The 27,517-nt window shown below is 37.3% G+C and overlaps 1 protein-coding gene across 1 annotated transcript in view; it reads left to right on the plus strand.

The window, feature by feature from the left end:
* LOC150091369 (moesin/ezrin/radixin homolog 1-like) overlaps positions 1–27,517 on the plus strand; it is a 220,619-nt gene that overhangs the window by 97,360 nt on the left and 95,742 nt on the right. Inside the window, exon 6 of the mRNA XM_090375244.1 lies at positions 19,182–19,351. Within this exon, the coding sequence (XP_090231370.1) occupies positions 19,182–19,351 (170 nt within the window). The remainder of the gene's footprint in view (positions 1–19,181; positions 19,352–27,517) is intronic.

Raw genomic sequence — 27,517 nt, forward strand, 5'->3', positions numbered from 1 at the left:
CTAAACTAATTGGTGCTTACTTTGACAATTTTTCTGCATGCAGGAATATCATCCTTTATTTCAAAATTTTGAAAAACTGGCCATTGAAATGCAGTGCCAAGGATCACACTACGTGTGAGTAATACTTTACATGTGAGTAATAATAAGTTTACTTATAGAACTTCATATTTTTTGAGTGTATGGTGAAATTTATCATTAGGCATATTTTTTAGTGTTCATATCTGTTTTTTTTTTTTTTTTTTTGTCCACAAAAGAAAAATGGACTGATTTTAAATCTGGAATTTTTTTTCTTCTTAAATATAGTAAAAAATTTACAATGGTAGTTTCTGAAGTGATTTCTTATGATTTTGGTAGAGTAACTGCATGTGAGAATCTATCAAGTTCCTGGCCACACACTTTGCAATTGTTTGCATGAACAACAGTGATTTATTTGATGGATGCTCATACTGTTAGGAAGTTTCGTATTATGTTTTATATGTGCAGTAAGCACCGGTTGTAGTAATCACATTTGCAAATTGAATTTTGATTCTAATAAATGGCAATTCTAATAAGCGAAAATCGACTAATATTCACAGGCTATAAAAATAAAGTTTATTACCAATTAAATGATACGTGAAAATTGGAAGAATATTATCTACAGTATAGCAAAATAAAAATAAATTTATACTTGCATAAATAACTTAATTAATATACTGTTCATATTAAATATAACACTTTATAATATGATTATAATTTAAAATAGTCACTTATTTTAGATTGCTTTAAATTTTCAATACAAAGTCTATTTATAGATCTTTCTATATTGTATAACAGTCTGTATTCTCTATCATTTGCACCAGTTTCTTCCAATGCTCTCCTCAGGACATCCGTATCTTCGGGAGTTTGCCATTTTGTAACTGGAATTCGTTCGGCTTCTTAATTTTTCTTCATCTGTTAAAGCTGTAGTAACTTGTAGATCACCATCTATATCCATCCAGTCATTCAATTCCTGTTCATCCATATCTTCAGGCTTTTCAATGTGTCAGTATCTTGACATAGTTTGACCATCATGAATAATTAACCCACATTTTTTTGAAACAGCTGCTAATGCAGGTTTTGAAAACTGCTTACGAAGCACTCAACCATCACCTCATATCCATTCTATAAAAAAGGTATTGAAGGTTTTTATTATTCCCTAGTCAAGAGGCTTAATCAGTGATGTGGTATTCCAAGATAGAAAAAGTAATTCAATGTTTTTGAAAGTCAACTTTGGGTGAGCTGGGTAGTTGTCCAAAACAAATGCAATTTTTTTTGTTTTTCTTATCCAATTGCAAATCCCTTTTATGAAGATAATCTTCAAAAATAGAGAAACTGTCATCCAACCATTGGCATATTACACAGGCAGTTGTTTTACTCCTTTAAAACATCTAGGCAATTTACTCTTGCATGTAACTATAATGGCTTCATCTTGATTGTTCATGTCATGTTGCACATTAATCCTGTCTTTGATCTTCTTTCCTGTAGATGCAGAGGAATTTTTAAAAATCATGGAATGGTCTGGGGTAGCCCTTAGTACAACTTTGCTTCATCTGTATTAAAAGGCCCCAGGTATCAAACGATTCTGCGATCAAGCAACCCTGCTCTGAATCGCTCTTTCTTGAAGTAGAAATAGTTTCCTTATTTAAAATATTTTTTAACATACAATAACTAATCTATAGTCTAGAAATTAACTTTACTAGATTAAGAAGGAAAGCAACCTTCTCTTTTCCTTTTTTTTCTTGTATATATCTTAATTACTGACCTAGTGTTTGGTCACACTAGGATGGCACTGTTCGTGTCCTCACGTGGCGGGGCAGGTAATCTGGACAAAAACTCTCCCTTCCAGGGCAAAATGGAGCAAACTGATTTCAATACCCAGAAATATACTGGGTTCATGGATCCAAATATGGAGATACTTCCAAAATAACTAGAAAAGGTGACAGAAAAGACTGTCTCCACAAAGAGACCTAAAAGTGACATAAATACTTTAATGCCCCAGCATACCTTATAATACATTCAAATGCTGATAAATCGGTAAGCCAATTGTCACCTTTCACCATACAAAAGACCTTGAGAGTTACTTTGGCCCACCAAAAAATGTTAACAGATTAAAATGAGGTGATATTTTAATAGAAACAGCCCATTCTAAACACTCTGATTGTTACAAATGACAACCTTTGCAGGAATACCAGTAAGGGTATCACCTCAATACCTTAAATATGTCAATAGTGTAATAATGGAATGGGACCTTTTAAATGTACCTGAAGAGGAAATTCAAAGCAAACTTCAGGAACAAGGAGTCATTAATGTAAAAAGAATTACAATTAAAAAAGAATGGACAATCACCCCCACCAAGAACCTAATACTCATTTTTAACACACCAAATCCACACAGATCAGTAAAAGCAGGATTACGTAAGTCAGAATTTCCCACATGTTTGTGCAGCACTAGTAACTGTGCTCGCTGAATTGATTGAATTAAAAAAGAAATGTTCAACGAACATGTAAATAGAATTGTTTTTATTAGATTTTTTTATCTCATGTGCAGGAAAAATTACAAAAGTGCGAAATTTAAAAAATTTATAATAAAATTACAAAAAAAAAGAGACTAGACTGCCATAACGTCAGTAAGTTTTACCTCTCTAGCATCATTGCCAGAATCGACGTTTTCAGCTGATCAGTACACTGCTGTGGAGATTTAGAAGGGGTTGGCTCCTCAACCTTACAAAAGAACATATTAATGGATGACTGGATGGTAGCTTTTTTCTTTTCATCATAGATTTCTTTGCAGCAAGCAAGCATATCATTCATCCCTCTGTTAACTTTTAAGAATCATTCACTGTCAGGATCCATCTTCTCAAACCTCGCCATTGCTGATGCAATTTCACAAAATGTCATTGCCATCCCTCTGGTGATGAAGCTTCTCAGCTCCTCATTTGGTTCATCTCGAGCTTCGTCTGCATTTTCTTTCACTGTCGCTGCCTGCAAGTCAATAAGTTCTTCGTTAGACAATTCCTCTTCTTCCTCTAACTCCTCCACGTCTTTGGCAACCATCTCCAACTGAAGTAGCTCTGCAATCTTTACAATCTTATTGTAACCTCTTCATATGATTCGTTGCTTTGAAATCCTTCGAAGCCTTTTACATGCCGTGGGCATATTTTCTTCAATGTGCCATTTAAACAACTTTCAGTAATTTCTGCCCAGGCTTTTTTAATGTTTAAAATGGCATGGTAAATATTGTAAGATTTCCAAGGGTCTCTTAATGTAAAATTTTTCTCATCGTCTACTGCACACAATGCCCGAGCAAATGTGCATAAATAGTATGCTTTTAAATTCGAAATAACACCCTGATCCATAGGTTGGATGAATGAAGTAGTGTTTGGCAGTAGAAATATGACTCACGTTTGAATTCAAATAGTCTAGATGCGTAGGATGTCCAGGAGCATTATCTAATAGAAGAAAAATCTTGAAAGGAATGTTGTTGTCTTTACAATATTTCGATATGTTCGCTCCAGCATTTTTTTCCCAATGCAGAGCAGTCTTGTCAATATTAAAAATTTGCTGCGTTGAATAGCCGCCTTTAATAATTTTTTCCAACACATCACAAATTCTCTGCAGCTGCAGAATATTTTTCAACCTCAGCTATGAAGCACCATTTAAACCAGTCCTCAAAGAGATTGTTATTCGTGCTCTCTGGTTCGATCAAAAATGCGCGGGTAGGGTGGCTTTATTTTGATGCCTTTAAATGCACGAGGATTTCCAGAATGGTACACAAGCAGTGGTTTTAATCTAATCTCTTGCTGCATTAGCCCCAAGCAAGAGCGGGCCCTATCTTTTGACGCCTTGAAACCTGGCATTGTATTTTCCCCTTTGGCAGTGTATGTTTGATCTGGCGTTTTTTTTCCAATATAGAGCAGTCTAGTCAATGTTAAAAATTTGCTGCGTTGAATAGCCGCCTTCAATAATTTTTTTCAACACATCACAAAATTTCTCTGCAGCTGCAGAATCAGCACTGGCAATTTCACCGCATACTTTAACGTTGTGGAAACCAGTGCAATGTTTGAACCTATTAAACCACCCGTTGCTTGCCACGAACTTGGCTTGGGTTCGCCATTCTTATCCTTAATATCTTCATAAATACTTGTTGTTTTTGTTTGAATGAGTCATTAGACTCAGGGGCACTGGCTTCTGAATCTGATTTTTCATCCATATTAATAACAGCTGTTCCATCTTCGATATAGCACTGAATGCTGTTTTGTGATCGCTGTTGATCTTAAGTGCATTGATCCTTTGACGTTCTTTTATTTTAGTTCTTTAGAAACTTCTCTTCTAAAACAAAAAGAACTCGTTCTTTTTATTTTAGAACAGAAGTTTTTGAAAATTTGTTTTTTATGATTGAAGATTTCAGTGAAGGGTGAACATATTTCACCATAATAGTGTAAAAACCCACACAATTGCAGTTATAAGGATTATTGCAAATGCAATAAGATTGAGTTTACTACCCATTTATAATTAGATGCACAAAAAAATTTATAATTGGATGCACAACAGAAAAACCCAATAAACCGGAAAGTGCATATTGTTTTATGGTCATGAGAAACTCTTCTGGAGGAAATTTGTTCCTCCCGAAACGTCCTTTAAAAAAATATCACAAAGGTGTTCAAAACAAAACTGATTCTTATAATGCCTTTGTGATATTTTTTAAAAGATGTTTAAATAATGATGAAAGTGTATGCAATTTCCATTATAAATATGACCTTTTAGAGCGATAAATAATCCAGTTATATAGCGAAATTTTCAACTTCCAAGGACTTGGAACAAATTACAAAAAAAACACCTAATGTGTTATTAGGTTTACATTACAATATTTTCACGATACCGCCATTTATTCCTATGGGATTCAAAATAAGTTTCCACGATTTTTTAAAAGTTTGCACCAGCCAGCAAAAACTTACATAAAGTCGAATTTCTGTAAGTCGGAGAGTTCCTGTATATAATAGCGGTGTAGATACACCTTAATTAACCCATAAAATTAAACTAGCTGGGTGGGTAAAGTACCTGCCTGGCAACCCAAAGGTTGCGGATTCGATTCCTGCCTCGGGCTTGGATCAATGTACTGCAAAAAAAACCTTGGGAGGTGCATTATGGCCATAGAAGCCTATGCACCAACAACTACCAAAAAAAATAAATAAAATTAAACTATGTATGTAGTATAAAGGCATCATTTTAATTATATCTCATATTGTGGCTATCTTCACAACAAGATACCTGATATTGCACTACTTCGGATAAGTAATGCTTCTCTACTAGAGACAACTTCCGTTATTATTCTCATTGGGCACCACTGAGAATAAGTAACAGTAGAGAAGCGTTACTTATTAGTCTACTAGAGAAGCATTATTCTGGCTACCTTCACAAAGAGATAACAGGTATTGTACTATTTCGAATAGCTAACGCTTCTCTATTAGAGAAGACTGCTGTAACTTATTCTCAGTGGGCACCACTGAGAATAAGTTACAGCAGTCTTATTCTTCTACTAGAGCAGTGGCTTCCAACCTTTTTTGACTCTCAAACCCCTTTCAATGTAATATTTTTTATTGCAAACCCCCTTTCAACATAATATTTTTAATGCGAACCACTAAACCTATATTCTCTGAAATCGTATAATATTTCTGAAATTTTATTATAAAATATTTCCAGTACTTCGTTTTTATAAGTAACATTGTGTAATAATAAAAATTATTATTTATACTTTATAAAGTGGTTATTAATGAGTCCAAACTGGATTTTGAACAGGCTAAGAGTAGAAAATTTGCTTTTAGTCCAAATGGTAACTGAGCATTCTGGTCTCTTGCCAATTGGCTGCAATTTTTGCCCATCTCTGTTCCCACCTCTGAAAAAACCAGATTAACTCGTGTATTGATGATCTTGGTAAATCACCTCAAACCATTCCCAGCACACTCCGTTCAATGGCTCCTGTGGGCTTCTGTCAAAAGGATGTCAGAAAGATTTTGATGAATCTGATGCTAAGAAAACTCCAGGTCCTGATGGTATTTCTCCACTTGTTCTTTAAACCTACACTTCTGAGCTTACTCCAGTATTGTGTCGTCTTTTTTTTTTTTCCACTTTCTTATTCCAAAGGTGTTTTTTTCTTCTGCTGGAAAACTTGCTCATATCCAGCCAGTTCCTAAAAAGGGTGACAAATCACCCCTTCAATCCAATTATCATCCCATTGCGATTACTTCTACTCTCTCCGAAGTAATGGAGAATTCAATTAACCTCCAGCTCTTAAAACTATCTGGAAATCTTTCATCTGATCAACAATCGCCAGTATGAATTCCATCAGTGTCGTTACACTGGTAATTTCTGAATTTCTCTGTAGATGGTGTTATCCATCTACAGAGAAATTCAGTGGAAAAGTTTGAAACTTGACATTTCTCTTGACATTTCAGAGGCTTTTGGTTGTGTTTTGGCATAAATAAGCTTCCATCCTATGATTTGCCAGCTGTTCTCTGTAATAGGGTATCTAGTTTTCTTTTTAACTGCTCACTGCAGGTGATAGTACAGGGCGCTCTGTCTTTTAACTGTCCAATAATACTGGTGTTCAGTTCTTTCTCCCACTCAGTTCCTCTTGTATATTAATAACCTTCTTCCATTGACTGGAAATCCTATCCACAGTTTTGCTGATGATAGCACATTGCATTCCACCTTCCAGTTTGAGAAACCTTTCCCTGCTCAAACAGCTTCAACTTGGGAATTGTTAGCATTAGTAGAGGCATATGATGCAAGAATGCAAGCTTATGCAGCATCAGCCAAAAAAAACTTCCACTTCTTCCCTCCTTTGTTTGAAATACCTGTCCAGCTGAGCCTTAAATTTATTTAGGCTATCAACCTCCACAATAAGAGATGGAAGTAAGAGTTCCACCAACCAACTACCCGCTGCCTAAAGGCAAATATCTGCACAATTTGAATTTATGCCCTCTCAGGTGATTATTCTGAGCAAGAGGAAGAATCCCATTAGCATTGAGCATGCTCAAACCATTCAAGAGGTTTATACACCTCTATCAGATCACCTCGCCGGTGCCTAGTCTCCAGACACTGTAATTTGCAAAACTTAAGCCTTTCTTCGTAAGAGCAACCTTTTATTCCATTCACTAATCTTGTTGCCCTTCTCTGTACTCGTTCCAGCAGCTCTACATCCTTCTTGAAATGAGGCCACCAGACCTGTACATAGTACCCAAGGTGTGGCCTGACCATTGCCTTATACAAGGGAATAATCACCTCCTTATCCCTACTAGAAAAATTCCTGTATATCATTCACAAGACACAATGAGCTATTCTTGCAGCCTGTCTGCACTGCCCAGAGAATTTCATGTCTGCCTGCACAATTACCCGCAAGTCCTTCTCATTCTCTACCTCTGTCAGTGTAGTACCACAGAGTTGATACGTTGCTCTGGGGTTGCTGTTTCCCATATGTAGTACTTTACATTTGTCAATGTTAAACTTCATTTGCCACCTCTCAGCCCATCTGCTCAACCTTTCCAGATCCTGTTGCAGCAGTGTAGCGTCAGTAGTGTCCTTAACAACTCTGCAAACTTGGACATTAAGCTTGATATACCATCATCAATATTATTTATAAATACAGAAAACAATAATGGACTCAACACTGAACCTGAGGGACTCCACTAATAACATTAGTCCATGATGAGCAGTGTCCATTGATTACCACTCTGTCTTCTCTCACTCAAACACCCCTTTATCCATAGCAGCAATTTGCCTCCAATGCCACACTGCTCCAATTTGTGCAGTAGTCTTCCATGTGCAACAGTATCAAAACCTTTCTAAGATCCAAGTATATAATATCCAAGTTATTCCCTGCATCCAGTTCTTTTGTGACTGCATCATAGTATCCAATCAAATTGGTCAGGCAAGACTTCCCCTTAACAAAACCATGCTGTGTCCGAGCTATAACTAAGTCTTGTCTAGATGATCCTGCAGTGCTTCTTTAACCAGTGCCTCCATTAATTTTCCTTGAACAGAAGTTAAACTCACAGGTCTATAATTACTTGTGTCAACCTTTGATCCTCCTTTGTGAATTGGAGTCACATTTGCACATCTCCAGTCTATGGGTATCTCCTCTGAGTCCAAGGAAGCTCTCATAATTATGGCTAAGGGTTTGCTTACTTCCTTTGCTGCCTTTCTTGTGTTTATCTTCAACAATTTCTCCTCCACTTTACTCTCAGTTATTACAAGATTATCTAGCTTACTGTCAGAGTTGAATACACCTCTGGCATTCCCCTTGCTGAATAAATCCTCTGTGTGAATGTCGATGCAAAATATTCATTTAGTTTGTTAGCTATCTGAGCAGGATCATCAACAGTTGAACCATCGTTATCAAGTGGACCAATCTGATTCATCCCCTTCCTTCTAGAGTTTACATAAGTAAAGAACTCTTTGCTGCTTTTTTCTTTGCATCCCTTTCCAAACATTTCTTGTAATCTGCCTTCGCCTGCCTAACCTCCTTTGTAACTTTTGCTTACAGGTCAGCTTATATCTATCATAGGCTTCTGTGTCACATGTTAATTTATATGTATCCCATGCATTTTTTTCTCTGCCATATGTCTCATTAGTTCATCTGACATCCATTTAGGCCTAAACCTTGAACAATATTTCTTAGTTGGTATGTAAAGCCTAGTAGCTTCCAAGATAAGTTCTTTGAATGCATACATTTTGAATTTGCTGTTGGTAACATCATCAGTTGGTCCCACTGTATAGAATTTAAATACTGTCTCAGTCCATCGTAGTCGCCTTTACGAAAGCAATAACCCTTCCCTTTACCCCTGATGGTAGTTACCTCTTTGAGTAAATCCCACTTCAGCACACTGTGATCACTGCCACCTAGTGGTTCCTTTATCTGCAGATTCTTAATTCATGAAGAATCACTACTGATAATCAAATCAAGAGTATTACTCCCTCTAGTTGCCTCCTGAACATGTTGATGTAGAAGAACAATCATCCAATAAATCCCCAAAAAGCTTTGCAAGTGTGTGAGTGACCAACCCACAAATTCTAGTCAATATCTGGGAAATTAAAATCCCCCATTATAAGACTGATTTACTCGCCCACTATTTCCCCTTACAGTTTCTTATTATACTCATCAGCGTCATTAGGCCTATAGCACCCTCCTACACTCAATTTTGATCTCCCAAAGCTTATGTCACACCAAACTGGCTCGACACTGCACTATCCAGCGATGTCGACTGCCTTCACTTCCTTGGATTTTGTTTCTTAACTAATAGCATAACCCCTCCTCCCTTCCTATCCTTTCTGTAGATGTTGTACTCCCCAAATTTCAGTTCTGCATTCCTTATATCTGTGTGACACCACATCTCTGATATACCAACAATATCCAACTTTGATGCTTTGAGCAATACCTCAAATTCATCAAATTTATTTACCAAACTCCTAGCGTTGGTGTACACACAAGTATACACTCACCTATTCTTATTCTTAGCTACCGTAACACAACTCATGTTTTTACTTTTACCGCAGTGACTCCCAGCAGTCTCCGAAATATCCTGCATCTTGCTTTCCAGGCTTCTGCTCATTCCAATAGAAGCAGTGCAAGAATCACTTTCACCTCTGCCAGTGGCTACTATTAATCTATTAGTCTTTGTATCCCCCCAAGCTAGCAGTTTTCCAACCCACCTAACATGCCTCGATAGCATCAGCAAATATTCTTGCACCCTTTCTATTTAAGTGTATCCCATTCCTGTAGAAGCAGTCTCTCCTGTTAAATAAGTACAGACCACACGGAAAAAAATTCTACCCATTGAGCCTTGCACAATCTTTCCAGGGCCGAATTGGTCGACAAGGCTCTCATCATATACTCCTTCCTATCGTGTCTGGGCAGAATTGCAGACACTTCCAAATTCAATCCTAATTCTGTTTTTTTTTTTTTTTTTTGTTTTTTTTTTTTCAACAGTGACCTGTACTTGTTATGTAATTCTGCTGGTCTCCTTCTCTTAATATCATTAGTGCCAACGTGTACAACTATATCACCTTTTGTGCCCTTAAAAGATGAACTACACCCTACAATGTCATCAACTTCTCGAGTATCCACTGCCAAATCCTCAAATGCTGATCTCCAGTGGGGCAAAGATAACTTAATTTCAGTCCTTCTAGAACTCAGTCCTGTTCTTATAAAATAAATAAATAAATTTTCTGTTTATACTCCGGCACGACAACCAAGTCAGTAAAGTTTACAATAAATTGTCAATACAAATATATTTATTGTATTTAGTAGTCACAGGCTTGAACCCCGGTCCACTCAAGGAAGGCATGCTATGCACTCTCACTCCTGACCACTCGGCTACATCAGGCCTTAAAAAGGATTCTTCTGCTCCTATGCTATCTTCGATGATGCTCCGATTTCTAGGCAAGATCTTGGGGATTACCCTGACTTCTAATCTGTTGACATAAAGCACATTACAAATATTGCTTCCTCTGCATCTAATAAAATATCCCTGGGGCAATATGGCCTTAGTTGCTAATGCTCCTAAAAAATAAATAACAAATGAGTTTTCTCTTTCGATCTCGGCTTTACTTTTCTTCCAAAAAGTTGACTCTGTAGAAATCAGTGTTCAGTGTTGGGTCCATTGTTGTTTTCTCTATTTATAAATGATATTGATGATGGTATATCAGGCTTAATGTCCAAGTTTGCAGACGATAAGAAGGTTGGCAAGGTTCTTAAGGACACTGATGACGCTGCTGCAACAGGATCTAGAAAAGTTGAGCAGATGGGCTGAGAGGTGGCAAATGAAGTTTAACAAATGCAAAGTACTACATATGGGAAGCAGTAACTGCAGAGTAATGTATGAACTCTGTAGTACTGCAGTGGTAGAGAATGCAAAGGACCTGGGGGTAATTGTGCAGGCAGATATGAAGTTTTCTGAGCAGTGCAGACGGTCTGCAATAATAGCTCATGGTATCTTGTCAGTGATATACAGGAATTTCTCTAGCAGGGATAATGTGATTATCCTCTTGTATAAGGCAATGGTCAGGCCACACTTAGAGTACTGTATACAGGTTTGGAGGCCTCATTTTTCTTGTACTTGTTCCAACAGCTCTAATTGTAGAGCTTTGGAACAAGTACAAGTACGGCAACAAGATTAGTGAATGGAATGAAGGGTTACTCTTATGAAGAAAGGCTTAAGTTTTGCAAATTACAGTGTCTGGAGACTAGGCACCTGCGAGGAGGCATGATTGAGGTGTATAAAGCCTTGAATCTGTCTAATCAAGAAGCATGCGCTACGCTCTTCTGCTCCTGGCTACAGAGGCATCCTAAGAATAAGTAATAGCTTCTCTGCTAGAGAAAGGTTACTTATTTGAAGTAGCACAATACCTGGTATCTTTTTGTGAAGGTAGCCACAATAACTGCTTCTCTAGTAGAAGCAGAAGTAATGCTTCTCTAGTACAGCGGTTCCCAACCGGTGGTTTGCAAACCCCTGGGGTTTGTGAAAGTGTTCCAGGGGGATTGCAATAAAAATTTTGTTATGGCATCTGCTTAGATTTACATAGGTATATTATTGTAAACTACAAAATATAATAAATAAAGTAGTATAAAATTAAATAAAAAGTAAAAATTGCCAAAGAAAGAAACCACATCTCCCATAATTCCCTATAATTTACTATCTTGCATTAGCAGAGGCATACAATGCAAGAAAGCAAGCTTATGCAACGTCAGCCAATAAAAAAAAACCTGCTCCCATTTCACCCCTCCGTTCATTCTAAATACATGTCCAGCTCAGCCATAAATTTAATTAGGCTATCAACTTTTGCAACAAAAGATGGAAGTCTGTTCCACCAATCAGCTACCCACTGGCTAAAGGCAAACTTCTGCACATTCTACAACTGTCTTTTCTCAATTTGAATTGATGTCCTCTCAGGGGATTATTCTGAACAAGAGGAAGAATCCCATCAGCATTGAGCATTATTAGAATGATGTTCACCAACATTGGCCTTGATAGCCACATTAATATTAGCATTAGTAGAGGCATTTGATGCAAGAAAGCAAGCTTATGCAGCATCAGCCAAAAAAAAAATAAAAATAACCACTTCCACTTCACCCCTCTGTTCGTTCGAAATACCTGTCCAGCTGAGCCTTAAACTTATTTAGGCCATCAACTTCTACGACAAGGGATGGAAGTCTATTCCACCAACCAACCACCTGCTGGCTAAAGGCAAATTTCCTCACGTCTATCCTACATCTGTCTTTCCTCAATTTGAATTTATGCCCTCTCAGGTGATTATTCTGAGCAAGAGGAAGAATCCCATCAGCATTGAGCATGCTCAAACCATTCAAGACTTTATACGCCTCAATCAGATCACCTCATAGGTGCCTAGTCCCCGGACACTGTAATTTGCAAAACTTAAGCCTTTCTTCGTAAGAGCACCCCTTTGTTCCATTCACTAATCTTGTTGCCCTTCTCTGTACTCATTCCAGCATCTCTACATCTTTCTTGAAATGATTCCTCCAGACCTGTATACAGTACTCTAGGTGTGGCCTAACCATTGCCTTATACAAGGGAATAATCACCTCCTTATCCCTGCTAGAAAAATTCCTATATATCATCGACAATACACCATGAGCTACTCTTGCAGCCCGGCTGCACTGCTCAGAAAATTTCATATCTGCCTGCACAACCACCCCCAAGTCCCTTTCATTCTCTACCACTGTCAGTGTAGTACCACAGAGTTGATACGTTGCTCTGGGGTTGCTGTTTCCCATATGTAGTACTTTACATTTGCCACCTCTCAGCCCATCTGCTCAACCTTTCCAGATCCTGTTGCAGTAGCATAGTGTCAGTAGTGTCCTTGACAACGCTGCCAACCTTCGTATCATCTGCAAACTTGGACATTAAGCTTGATATACCATCATCAATATCATTTATAAATACAGAAAACAATAATGGACCCAATACTGAACCCTGAGGGACTGGCGCCTCCATATCCAGGTGGGAAGGAGCAGCAGTGCGTAGCACACGCTTCTTGATTAGACTGGGGTTCGAGCCCGTCACCACCAAATACGGAGGATACGGAAAGGTCAGGGAATGACCACCGCATATCCCGGAGCAATATGGCCTTAGTTGCTAATGCTCCTAAAAACCAAATAACAACATCAACAACCTGGGGGACTCCACTAATAACATTAGTCCACGATGAGCAGTGTCCATTGATTACCACTCTGTCTTCTCCCCCTCACCACCCCTTTATTCATTGCAGCAATTTGCCTCCAATGTCACACTGCTCCAATTTGTGCAGCAGTCTTCCAAGTGCAACAGTATCAAAAGCCTTTCTAAGATCCAAGTATATAATATCAAAGTTATTCCCTGCATCCAGTTCTTTTGTGACTGCATCATAGTATCCAATCAAATTGGTCAGGCAAGACTACCCCTTAACAAAACCATGCTGTGTCTGAGCTATAACTGAAGTCTTGTCTAGATGATCCTGCAGTGCTTCTTTAACCAGTGCCTCCATTAATTTTCTGGGAACAGAAGTTAAACTAACAGGTCTATAATTACTTGTCAGCCTTTGATCCTCCTTTGTGAATTGGGGTCACATTTGCACATCTCCAGTCCATGAGTACTTCCCCTGAGTCCAAGGAAGCTCTCATAATAATGGCTAAGGGTTTGCTTACTTCCTTTGCTGCCTCCTTTAATATAGCTGGATAGATCCCATCCACCCCAGGTGCCTTTCTTGTATTTATCTTCAACAATTTCTCCTCCACTTTACTCTCAGTTATTACAAGATTCTCTAGCTTACTGCCAGAGTTGAATACACCTCTGGCATTCCCCTCGCTGAATAACTCATGTGTGAATGTTGATGCAAAATATTCATTTAGTTTGTTAGCTACCTGAGCAGGATCATCAACAGTTGATCCATCGATATCAAGTGGACCAATCTGATTCATCCCCTTCCTTCTAGAGTTTACATAAGTAAAGAACTCTTTGCTGTTTTTCTTTGCATCCCTTGCCAAAGATTTCTGTAATCTGCCTTCGCCTGCCTAACCTCCTTTGTAACTTTTGCTTACAGGTCAGCTTATATCTATCATAGGCTTCTGTGTCACATGTTAATTTATATGTATCCCATGCATTTTTTTCTCTGCCATATGTCTCATTAGTTCATCTGACATCCACTTAGGCCTAAACCTTGAACAATATTTCTTAGTTGGTATGTAAAGCCTAGTAGCTTCCAAGATAAGTTCTTTGAATGCATCCATTTTGAATTTGCTGTTGGTAACATCATCAGTTGGTCCCACTGTATAGAATTTAAATACTGTCTCAGTCCATCGTAGTCGCCTTTACAAAAGCAATAACCCTTCCCTTTACCCCTAATGGTAGTTACCTCTTTGAGTAAATCCCACTTCAGCACACTGTGATCACTGCCACCTAGTGGTTCATTTACCTGCAGATTCTTAATGCATGAAGAATCACTACTGATAATCAAATCAAGAGTATTACTTCCTCTAGTTGCTTCCCAAACATGCTGATGTAGAAAACAGTCATCCAATAAATCCACAAAAGCCTTGCATGATATGGAATATCATGAATTTAATGGACATATTTTATGCGACTAAATTGGCTTTTAACTTTACTAATGCACAGAGCGTATTTTCTGGGGTATTGCAAATGCGTATCATTCTGTTATTTTGGGTTCTAATTACATTACCATGTACCTATTTAGCTAAATTTATTTCCCACTTAGTAGGTTTAACTTAATTTGAAGTAGTCTTGTTTGTCATAGTGCAAGGTTTATTTTTAATTAAGATTTGGATATCTAGGTATGTGGCCTGTAGTTGACTATCCAAATTTTGCATTCAATAGCCAAGTTGTGGGATTTGTTTCCTATGCTAAATTTTTGAAATCATTGCAATTGATAACAAAACATCACAGTATATCTGAAGAATTTAATGCAATTTTTCATTTTATACTCATAACAAAGCAAGTAGAAGTTATCAATGGAGCATGAACAACTTTTTCCCATTGCCACACTTCCACGTTGCACATAAATATTATCGTCATTGTTAAGCACACATAATGAAACCAGATATAACCAGTAGTATTTACTGCAATTTAAAATGTCTTAACTCTTCATAATAATATTGTAGGTTAGGTTACGTTAGCCTAACCTAACCTACTGTTTTTAGATTATTTTGTGAAATACTGATGAATTGATTTTTGAAGGCGTAGGTATATACTTCGCTAATGTTATTGTGTTTTCTAAAACTTTGTTGTCAAAAATAAATTTAGTATTGGTGATAATTAAATTTTTGCCTTCAGTTTTTTACTGGGGATTTTAACTTGGCTATTTCTATGTGAGGTTATAAATCTGCTGCCTGCTGGGACTTTATGGAATTTGGAATTCATTAAACAAATGTAAATTTTGAACTTTTTTGTGTAGTGCCATTAGGGTTTTTTTTTTTTTTTTTTTGTGATGATGCTAGAGGTAGAATTGGTAATTTTGCATTTCATTGTCATTCAGTTCCCTTTTTTAATATATCCAAATGAAATTTTTTGTGAATTGTACTGAAGTTATTAGCTTTATCTATGCTTGTGATAACTTTATTTTGTAACTCCTTAATATTTTATTTAAATGTTTTGTATTGTTTGTAGTTAGTCGTATTGTACATTATTTCTGAAGCTTACTGTAATGTAATTTGAAGTGGTATTAATCCAACTTGGAAAAACTTCCATGGGTGTATTGTGTTTACAGGCCAATTGCTATGCAAACTGTAGTAGATCCATTCTAATAGAGCTTTGGATGTTACTTGTGCTTCAAAGGCCTGAACTTCATTTCTTTTTTTTAATGATTTTTCTCAATATTCTCAGCTATATTAAGGTCCCCTGTTATATGTGCTTGTGATGCTGATCTATAAATGCTTTATTATTATTATTATTATTAGCCATAGTGCAAGGAACCCTGAGGCTTATGTTGCACCAACCAAAAAAAAAATAATAATTTCCAAATTATCAACACAGACAAAGTAGTAGAAGGGAATCACCAAGAAAAGAGGGACTTGGCACACTCAGGACCCTGGGTGTACCAAGCCCATACACTGGGGTTATGTATGGCTTCTTTACAGAAACAAGGGAATTCAAACTTGTTAAAATCTGCAAATTTTTTTTTTTTCATTGCATGTAGCCAATCCAGTAAGTTATACCTAACTGTTTAATCTCTTAATTTTGTCAATAGGTAAATATTTTGCGGTTTTACCAATAATACCTTTTAGATTGACATGGCTAAGTATGTTATTCTGATATTTTATTATACAAAGTCCTTTTTCTTTAATTTTTGGGGCTGGTGTATCCTATTTTAAATTTAATTGTGGCTTCTATAAGGTGCTTTAGTGCAAGCTTCTGAACTGGTACTGTGGACAGATCTTTTTAAGGGCTTTCAGCTTGTTTTGTTTTAGTGTGAACAGTGTTATATATTAATTTAATGTTAATAGGATTGCTATCTTATTCAGTGAGTAATGTTTTGAAGTTGTCAAGGCTTTGGGAACTTGCTCTATTGCATCTACTGTTCTCTTGTCTAACTTTAAATTTTTTTAGTGTTTTATCCCATATATTTTTACTTAGCTGAAATACAATAAGTGTTTTGTTTGGAGTCTTTCAAAAATATATACAGTAAACTCTTGCTAATCCGTATCGAAATATGAAAAATTCTGTTCACAGCTGAGTACTTTGAAAGACACACTGGATTTAGGAAGGCAGATGAATCACTCTGACTGTGGAGAGAGGGAGAATACGTTAAATTGTGTTTCCTGTTGCTCAGTATCGTTGTTGACTCTGAGTTGAACAATGTTATTGCTTACACAAGGACAGAATTCATCCATAAATCCAGGTATCCCATGGGATACCTGGTTCCTGGGCAACGTGACACTAACTCCTCTCACTAGTGGTGGAACCCATCATTTGGAAGGTATATAGGTACACGACATCACTGCATTCACGTAGACAATGTCAGTATGGATAAAAGTCGTGAGTTAAGACTTTGAAAGACGGATGATAGTGGGTGCTTGGTGCATGGGTCACTCTATCGTGGAAATGGTACAGAAATTGCACTATCCCCGTTCAACAGTATCAAGAGTGTATTGGAAATATGCCATTTCAAGAATCGCATCTCATCATGAACAGCGCTGTGGGCGAAGAAAGGTAGTGGATGGACGTGGCCATTGATATGTCTCATTGTTTCAGCCAATCGGAGAGAGACAGTGGCACAGATTACTGCCGACTTCAATAAGTGATGTGCCAGAAATGTCTCCAAGGTTATCAAGTGATTATTAGCCACAATAGGTTATGGGAGCCGTCGAGCCACCAGGGTTCCATTACTAACACCACAACATGGACTTTGTGCCTCAACTGGGTGAAAGTACATTGGTACTGGACCTTGGTTGATTGGAGACAGGTCTTCTGGTCTCATGAGTCCTGTTTCCAGTTATTTAGAGTGGATGGGAGGCTTCATATCTGGCAGAAACTGCACGAAGCTATGCACCCGTCGTGTCATCAACAAAACTGTTCAGGCAGGTGGACGGTTGGTATAATGGTATGGGTTACATGTCCATCCTTGCAGACCATCTGCACCCCTTCATGATTATTGTGCACTCACTGGGCAATGGACTCTTCCAGCAGGACAATGTGCCTCCCCACAGAGCCGTAGTGACTAGAACGTGGTTCGAAGAGCATTCTGCAGATTTTACCACCTTGGAATGGCCTCCCCGTTCACAGGGCATGAACTCTGTGGAACATCTTTGGGATGCTGTGGAAAGGTCCATCCGAGCTTTGTATCCTCCACCCAGGAATGCAACGGAATTATGGACAGCAGTGCAGCAAGCATGGATGGAAGTTCCTGTGAAACGGTTTTGTGAATTGGTGGACTCAATTTGCAGTGTGACTACCCTTATCCGGGCGAAAAATGGGCCTGCCCATTATAGGTAGGTATCATGATTTCTGTCCACTCAGTGTATAGCTCTTCATTTGTGTACTTCTTTATATGTACATAAGTTAACATATTTTATATGATTATGGGTTCTAAAGAATTAAAGTGCAATAAAAAGAAAATACGTTACTTTAACTATCATTAACAAACTCAAAGCGATAGAACAACTTAAATGGTGTTCCTGGAAAAAAATATTGCTGATGAGTTTCTGGTATTAGTCAACAGACTGTCAGATTTTAAAAAACAATCTATAAAGACATTTGCTTTAAAATTCAATGTGGGAAGTGAAAAAAGCAGTGTATCAGATAGACACTATTTTTTTTTTTCTGGTGGTACCGGAGGTTCCCCCCCCAACTCTGCATTTTTACACTGTGTTGAATACAATACTCATAAGGCCAGGGTGTGTGTTTTGTGAAGTATTAGTGTGGGTTGTGTTGTTCCTCTGGCCCTTTAGCCTGGAGGGGGGGGGTCTGTGCAGAGCCACTAACATCCCCAGTCGTGGTCCATGTTCTAGTAAAGCTGTGAACAATTAGATGAGAAATTTGAGGCCACAGGTTGCTTGCAATATGCTGCATAAAAACACACTAAATTATATTTTTCTTTTAAAAACAATTTCTGAACCCAGTATAGGATTTTTTTTGTTTTCTTTGAAAACAGTTGTATCCAGTCATAGTTTAGTTTTTTTGAATTGGGGTGAGGGTGGGTGATATGACTGCCTTGAAGTGTGGTGGTCTGTAAAAAGGATAGTTTAATTTATTGAATATCCTGTATTGTAGAGTTTCTAAGTATTACAGGTCACTAAATTTGTTTCTTACAGAAACATAGTTTATTTAACTCTAATGTAAGTTGTTTTCATTTCATTACTTAAATTTGGTTTGCTTGATAGCATTGTATTTCAGAATAGTTAATCTGGATTACAATAATCACCTTGATTTAGTATCTTTATATTGCTTGATAACAAAGTTTATCACAATTATCGTAAGTTTGTGAGACAGCACGCGTGTTTAGCAGTGACACCATAACAGAAATTAATAGATGGATTCAAATAAGCATTTAAAGGTAAGCATTGATTTTTAAATGGAGCCATTTTGTTAACTAATTATATTGCAGTGAAATGATACTTTAATGGGGTGTTTAGTCAAAATATCAAATTTTGTTTAACAGAAACTCTTCTATCTACAAGTGAAAAATGCTATTCTAAGTGATGAAGTATACTGTCCACCTGAAACATCAGTACTTCTTGCATCATATGCAGTGCAAGCTAAATATGGTGATTATGCCCCTGATACATACAATCCTGGTTCCCTTGCAAATGATAGACTACTTCCACAGAGGTATGTACATTTTATCCCCTCCTAATTATTTCCTTATTTTATTAATGTTTGATCTGATTTTATATTTTTTCATATTTTAGTTTAGTTCTAGTATTAGTGCAACTATTCTTATTTGCCTTAACAAATTTCTGTATATGTCAGAAAAGCTTTTAACATGGTATGAAAAAAGAGATTGAGTCCTGTAAGAGGAATTTCCATCAGAACTTTATCCAAAGACAGTAATGGGACAATCATCATCAGCCATTTTCAATCCACTGCAGGATGAAGGCCTCTCCAGCAACTTTCCAGTTCCTTCTGTTTTGTGCAATGGCCATCCATTTACTACCCACAAACTCATGAATTTCATCTTTCCATCTCCACTGTTGTCTTCCAGGTTTTCTTCTATCTCCTCTTGGGTACCATTCTGTTATTTTCTTAGTCCATCTGTCATGTCTTCAAGCTATGTGTTCTGCCCAAGACAATTTTAGTTCTTTAGTTTTATAAGAATGTCCTTTACTTGAGTTTGCTGCCTAATTCATGTTTCTCTTATCTAACAGCCTGATTCCCAATATAATTCGTTCCATTCTTCGTTGTGTAGTTCTCAGCTTCTCTTCCATTCTTTTGGTGAGTGCCCAAGTTTCGCTTCCATAAGTCATAGTGGGGAGTACACATTGGTTTATAATTTTACGTTTCAGACAAACTGGAATATTGCTCTTTAGTATGTGACTATATTTCCTGAATGCTATCCATCCAAAATTTATTCTTCTCTTGACTTCTAGCCATTTATCATTATTACAGCTAATAACTTGTCCCAGATAAGTATATGACTCCACCTTTTCAATTACTGCTCCTTCAATCATTATATCCCTTTCTGTGGCATACTTGTTCATCATTACTTTTGTTTTAGCCATATTCATCTTTAGTCCAAAAATCCTTACTAACTCTGCATAACTGATTAAGATGTTCCTCTAATTCTTTGGGATTGTGGCTTATGACCACAATGTCATCTGCAAATCAAATGGTTTAGGTCATCATCATCAGCTATTTTCAATCCACTGCAGGATGGCCTCTCAAGCAACTTTCCAGTTCCTTCTGTTTTGAGCACTGCCATCCATTTACTAACCACAAACTCATGAATTTCATCTATCCATCTCTGCCTTTGTCTTCCAGGTTTTCTTCTAGCTCCTCTTGGATACCATTCTGTTATTTTCTTAGTCCATCTGTCTTCATGTCTTCCAGCTATGTGTCCCTCCCAAGACCATTTTAGTTCTTTTGTTTTGATAAGAATGTCCTTTACTTGAGTTTGCTGCCTAATCCATGTGTTTTCTCTTCTTATCTAACAGACTGATTCCCAATATAATTCTTTCCATTCTTCGCTGTGTAGTTCTCAGCTTCTCTTCCAGTCTTCTACAAAGGAGGATCAAAGGCTGACACAAGTAATTATAGACCTTGAGTTTAACTTCTGTTCCAGGAAAATTAATGGAGTCACTGGTTAAAGAAGACTTCAGTTATAGCTCTGACGCAGCATGGTTTTTGCTAAGGGAAAGAGTCTTGCCTGACCAACTTGATTGGATACTGTGATGCAGTCACAAAAGAACTGGATGCAGGGAATAACTTTGATATTATATATTTGGATCTTAGAAAGACTTTTGATACTGTTCCACATGGAAGACTGCTGCACAAATTGGAGCAGTGTGGCATTGGAGGCAAATTGCTGCTATGGATAAAGGGATGGTTGAGGGGTGAAGACAGAGTGGTAATCAATGGACACTGCTCATCGTGGACTAATGTTATTAGTGGAGTCCCTCAGGGTTCAGTGTTAGGTCCATTGTTTTCTGTATTTATAAATGATATTGATGATGGTATATCAAGCTTAATGTCCAAGTTTGCAGACGATACAACGGTTGGCAAGGTTGTTAAGGACACTACTGGCAGTATGCTGCTGCAACAGGATCTGGAAACGTTGAGCAGATCGGCTGAGAGGTAGCAAATGAAGTTTAACATTGACAAATGTAAAGTACTACATATGGAAAACAGTAACCCCAGAGTAACATATCAACTCTGTGGTACTACACTGACAGTGGTAGAGAATGAAAAGGACCTGGGGGTAATTGTGCAGGTAGATATGAAATTTTCTGAGAAGTGTAGATGGGCTGCAAGAGTAACTCATAGTGTCTTGTCAATGATATGCAGGGATTTTTCTAGCATGGATAAGGTGATTATTCCCTTGTATAAGGCAATGGTCAGGCCACACCTTGAGTATTATATACAGTTCTGGAGGCCTCATTTGAAGAAGGATGCAGAGCTGCTGGAACAATTACAGAGAAAGGCAACAAGATTAGTGAATGGAACAAAGGCTTGCTTTTACGAAGTAAGGCTTAGGTCTTGCAAATTACAGTGTCTAGAGACTAGGCACTGGCGAGGTGATCTGATCGAGGTGTATAAAGCCTTGAATGGTTTGAGCATGCTCAGTGCTGATGGGATTCTTCCTGTTGCTCAGAATAATCACCTGACAGGGCATAAATTCAAATTGAGGAAAGACAGCTGTAGGATAGATGTGTGGAAATTTGCATTTAGCCAGTGGGTAGTTGGTTGGTGGAAGTTGATAGCCTAAATAAGTTTAAGGCTCAGCTGGACAGGTATTTTGAATGGATGGAGGGCTGAAATGGGAAAGGTTTTTTTTTTTTTTTTTGTGCTGATGCTGAAGATTGCTTTCTTGCATCATATGCCTCAGCTAATGCTAATGGTTTGTCTGTAGATGATCATTCTCAGATAGCTGCCGAACTAAATGAGTATTTTGCTTCTACATTAGCACATGAGAAGTTATTCAAGGAGGAAAGGGCCAGATGTGTATCAAAGTCTAACGGGGTTAAATGATTTTGTAATAACTGAGAGCAAATTGGAAGAGATTGTTGAAGTTAAGCATAAGAAAGGCACCTGGGGAGATGGGGTCTATCTAGTTATATTAAAGGTGGCAAAGGAAGTAAGCAAACCCTTCTCATAATTATGAGAGCACCCTTGGACTCAGGGGAAATCTCCACAGACTGGAGATGTGCAAATGTATCCCCAATTCACAAAGAGGGTTCAAAGGGTGACACAAATAATTATAGACCTGTTAGTTTAACTTCTGTTCTGGAGAAAATAATGGAGTCACTGGTTAATGAAGTGATGCAGGATTATCTAAACAAGACAGCAGTAATAATTCAGCCACAGGGTGGGTTTGTCAAGTGGATGTCTTGTCTGACCAATTTGATTGGATAGTTATGTGGTCACAAAGGAACTGGATTCAAAAAATAATTTTTAATATCGTATACTTAGATTTCAGGATCACTTTTGATACTGTTATACATGGAAGACTACTGTACAAATTGGGGCGGTATGGCATTAAGGCCAAGTTGCTACAATGGATAAAAGGATGGTTGAGTGGGAGAAGAGAGAATGGTAATCAATGGACATGTCTCTTCATGGACTAATGTTACTAGTGGTGTCTCCCAGGGTTTGCTGTTGGGGCCATTGTTGTTTTGTATATTTATCAGTGATATTGATGAAGGTATATCATGCTTGATGTGTAAGTTTACAGATCATACCAAGCTTGTCAGGGTTGTTAATAACAGTGATGACAGTATTCTGCTGCAACAGTATCCGGAAAAGTTGGGGAGATGGGCTGAGAAATGGCAACTGAAGTTTAACATTGACAAATGCAAAGTACTGCATGTGGGTAGCAGTAACCTCAGAAATGTACCAACTATGTGCTGTTACACTCATTGTAGTGGAGAATGAAAGAAACCTTGGGATAATTTTGCAGTGGGATATTAAGTTTTCTGAGCAATGCAGACAGGCTGCCAGAGTAGGTCATGGGGTCTTATCAATGATATACAGTAATTTTGCGAGCAGCGATAAGATGATTCCCCTTGTATATAAGGTCAGGCCACACCTTGAGTACTGTGTACAGGTCTGGAAGCCTAATTTTAGGAAGCATGTAGAGTTGCTAGAACAAGTACAGAGAAGGGCAACAAGACTGGTGAAGGGAACAAATTGGTGCTCTTATGAAGATAGGCTTAATTTCTACAAATTTCAGCCTCTTGAGACCAGGCATCTGCAAGGCGATCTGATTGAGGTGTATAAGGCCTTGAATGGATTGAGTAGGCTCATTGCTGATGGGATTCTTCCTCTTGCTCAGATTATAAATCTGAGGGGGCATGGATTCAAACTGAGGAAACACAGTTGTAGAATAGATGTGCGGAAGTTTGCCTTTACCCAGCATGTGGTTGATTGCTGGAAGAAACTTCTATCTGTTGTTGTGGAAGTTGATGGCTTAAATAATTAAATACAGAACTGGACAAACATTTGAAATGAATGAATCAGTGAAATGGGAAGGTTTTTTTTTTTTTTTTTTTTTTTTTTTCGTTGGCTGATACTGTATAAGTTTGCTTTCTTGCATCTTGTGTCTATGCTAATGCTAACAAATTTGTTTAATTGTAAATATGTAGTTTAAAGAATTTTATTGTTTAAATGCAACTTTTCAATTCTGGGACACAACTAACTTTAAACACAATGTAATTTGCTATCAGCATCTATCAGTTTTTCTCACTTTATATTTAATTGACACTAAACTAGAAAATCCAAGTTCACAAAGATAATTAGTGTAAAAACCACTAGGGCCTGTTCTGTAAGCTGAAAATATTTTTATTTTTTCCCTTCATCTTAAAATAAAACTCTTAAGCTCACACCAGAATCTAGCAACATTTTTGACATCTCCATCTCTGCATAAATTGAATAGTCCTTTGTGAGTATTATCCTCTTTTACATCTACTTGTCCTAAAAAGATAACTGGAAAATATCACTCTAGTTTCATTTTTAGTGTTCACAAATTTTTATAAATAGGAACTTTAACCTCACTTAGATCTTCCTCAGTGTCTTCTATGAACTGTGCCAGTGTGGGGAAAGCAGCAGCAGAATGTAACTTATCTTTTATGATCCAAAGGTCAAACATTGTCTTGAAATGCTTGATTTTCTCTGTTTTGTTGATTGTTTTCTCTGATCCCTGCAGTGTTTTATTCAGTATATTAAGTTTGCCAAAAATGTTGGCTAAATATGCCAAATTAGGGAGCCACGTTGAATTCTAAAAGTGCGTAAACTCATTTTCCCATTGTTTTTAAAAAAAAAAGGTACCTCAGATTTCAGCTCGAACATTTGTTCCAAGACCTCTCTCGATAATCATTGTACTCGATTCGATTAACCGGGACACTCAAGACTTTAAATTAAAAAATAATCAACCAGAAATCAAAAAATTCAAGTAATAACTAGAATAGGTATAAACATATTTTGCAAGTTGTAAATAAAGCAACAAGTGGCATAAGTCATCAATCCCCACTGTGTTCACACACTCCACTCAAAAAAAAAAAAAAAAAAGCGACCAAATGTTTAGTTTGTTTTAATGCGTCGCGTCGATTGTTGTGTTCTGTTGCAGTGCAAAAGGACAAAATTTGTTTTGTTATTTGTCAGGGATGTCGGAATTTTTTTTTATAGTAAAAAAAAAATTTTTTTGTTTAGAAATCAGAAACGATGGGCAAACTCAAAGAGTTGTTTTCAACAAAAACTGAAAATTCAAGTTTTTGTTCAAACTTGAAGTTTGAAAACGGTGCATCTGTTAAATCTCTAAGGAATCATAATAAGGATGTATCAAAATGGCCAAACATTAACAAGTATCGTGTGGAATTCAGATTTGTCAATAATGATATAATAGCAATATGTTATTGGTCATTCCCGAGTTACGTAAAACTCGACTTACATAAGAAGTCCTGGAATGTATCTCTTGTTTATGTCGGGGACTTTTGTATTTTTGGATTAACTGGGAAATCGATTATCCGGGATTTGTTTTTCACCATCTAACCCAGAAAATCGAGAGTCTACTGTACTTCTGTATGAAAAAGAAGCATTTTCTCAGTGTAAAATTCAACAAAGGCCAATGTTTGGAGAAATACTATACATTAAATATGAAGCCATGATGTGATTATTTTTCATAGCTGCTGCACCATCTGTAATTATTCCAGAGCAGATTATATTGATTACCAATATCTCACAGTGGATGAAATATATCTGCTGCACGGGTGTGCTCCTCAAGGGACAAGCAAAATTGATAATCTTCTTTAAACTTATTGTCATGCATATATCACACAAATGCCATTAAATGTGCAAGGCTAGTAATGTTTGTGCTCTAGTCAGTTTGAATACTTCATGCTTTGATTGTTTGTAGCTCCCAAATCCTTAATATCCTCTGCCACATCAAAAATTTGTCGTTTTACTTTTGAATTACTCAGCGAGATCTGGTCCAATAATCCAGCTCCTTACCAAGCGCGTTGTGAACTGTTAATTTTTTTTGCTGGAATTATGAGTTCTTGAGCAGTAGTGTGTGATTTCTTTTTCGGTGCAATAAGTAAGAAACCTCGTAACTTGCTTTCAGCACTGAATGATGAGCCATATGTGAAACACCACAGCATGCAGCTTTTTCCGTTTCACATCTTCTTTCATATTGAAATAATAGACATTTTTAGCATTAGCATTAGTTGAGGCATATGATGCAAGAAAGCAAACTTAAGAGCATTGGCCAAAAAAAAAAAAAAAAAAAAAACCTTCCCATTTCATCCATCTGGTCACTCCAAATGTTTGTCTAGTTCAGCCTTAAATTTATTTAAGCTATCAACTTCCACAACAACAGATGGAAATCTGTTCCAGCAATCAACTACCCACTAGCTAAAGGCAAACTTCTGCACATCTATGCTACAACTGTCTTTCCTCAGTTTGAATCTATGCCCCCTCAGGTTCTTAATCTCAGCAAGTGGAAGTATCCCATCAGCATTGAGCCTGCTCAACCCATTCAAGGCCTTGTACACCTCAATCAGATCACATTGCAGGTGCCTAGTCTCCAGATGCTGCATTTGACAGAATTTAAGCCTTTCCCGGTAAGAGAACCTCTTTGTTCCTCTCACCAATCTTGTTGCCTTTCTCTGTATTTGTTCTAGCAACTACATCCATCATAAAATGAGGCCTCCAGACGTGTATGCAGTACTCAAGGTGTGGCCTGACCATTGCCTTATACAAAGGGATAATCGCCTCCCTGTCTCTGCTAGCAAAATTCCTATATATCATCAACAAAATGTGCATTACCTGCTCTGGCAGCCTGTCTGCACTACTTAGAGAACTTCATATCTGACTGCACAATTACCCCCAGGTCTTTTTCATTTGCCACCTCCCTGGGTGTAGTACCACACAGTTGGTACGTTTCTTTTGTGTTACTGCTACCCATATGCAGTACTTTGCATTTGTCAATGTTACTTCAGTTGCCACTTCTCAGCCCATCTACCTAACTTTTCTAGATCCTGTTTCAGTAGCATACTGTCTTTACTATCATTAACAATCTTGATATACCTTCATCAATATCATTAATAAATACACAAAACAATGGGCCCAGCACCAAACCCTGGGGACTCCACTAATATTTTGTTCAAAGGTTCAGGATGATGTCTTAAGATGCCATTCCATCTTGCTTGGTTTCAATTATTCTGGTGATTCGACTGACATGCAGACAACACACTGAGGCTTTGTCTATCCCTTTTCTATAATACTAGTGAATCCAAACTTGAAGGCTTTGTTATTGTTCCCTTTTTTGCTCAGTGTTTACAAAGGGTGTTGTTGAAATCAAAAGAATAAATTTTTTTATATTAGAAAGTTTTTAAAAAATTCTAAATGTATAAAATTAGCTCTGCTTTGACTAAACTTAACAAGTTAAGTAACCCTTACTTCAATTCAAACAAGATGGAATGGCGTCTTAAGACATTCTTCTGAACCTTTGAACAAAAATGTTGATTCACTTACGATTAATTTCACTAAAATCCAATATGTTTACTGACCAAGCCAAAAAGCACAACTGATGCTAAGGACTGACTGCATGGAAATAGTTTGAAAATATACTGTCTCTCTTTGAATTTTTATTGTATTAATTTAATGTCTTGGATCTTAACAATGACATTTTCCACTGTCATACAAAATGAGACCAACATAGTTGCACACAGATAAATACTTAGTTTAAAAAAAACTGTTCTAGATCTTTTCAAATATTCACCTAAATGATTTGCATTGACTGTTCCACTATAGTATAGTCAAAGATTGAGAGAAAAAAATTGAACT

The sequence above is a fragment of the Mastigoproctus giganteus genome, chromosome 1, assembly GCF_048544385.1.
Source record: "Mastigoproctus giganteus isolate SK-2022 chromosome 1, ASM4854438v1, whole genome shotgun sequence".
NCBI lineage: Eukaryota > Metazoa > Arthropoda > Arachnida > Uropygi > Thelyphonidae > Mastigoproctus > Mastigoproctus giganteus.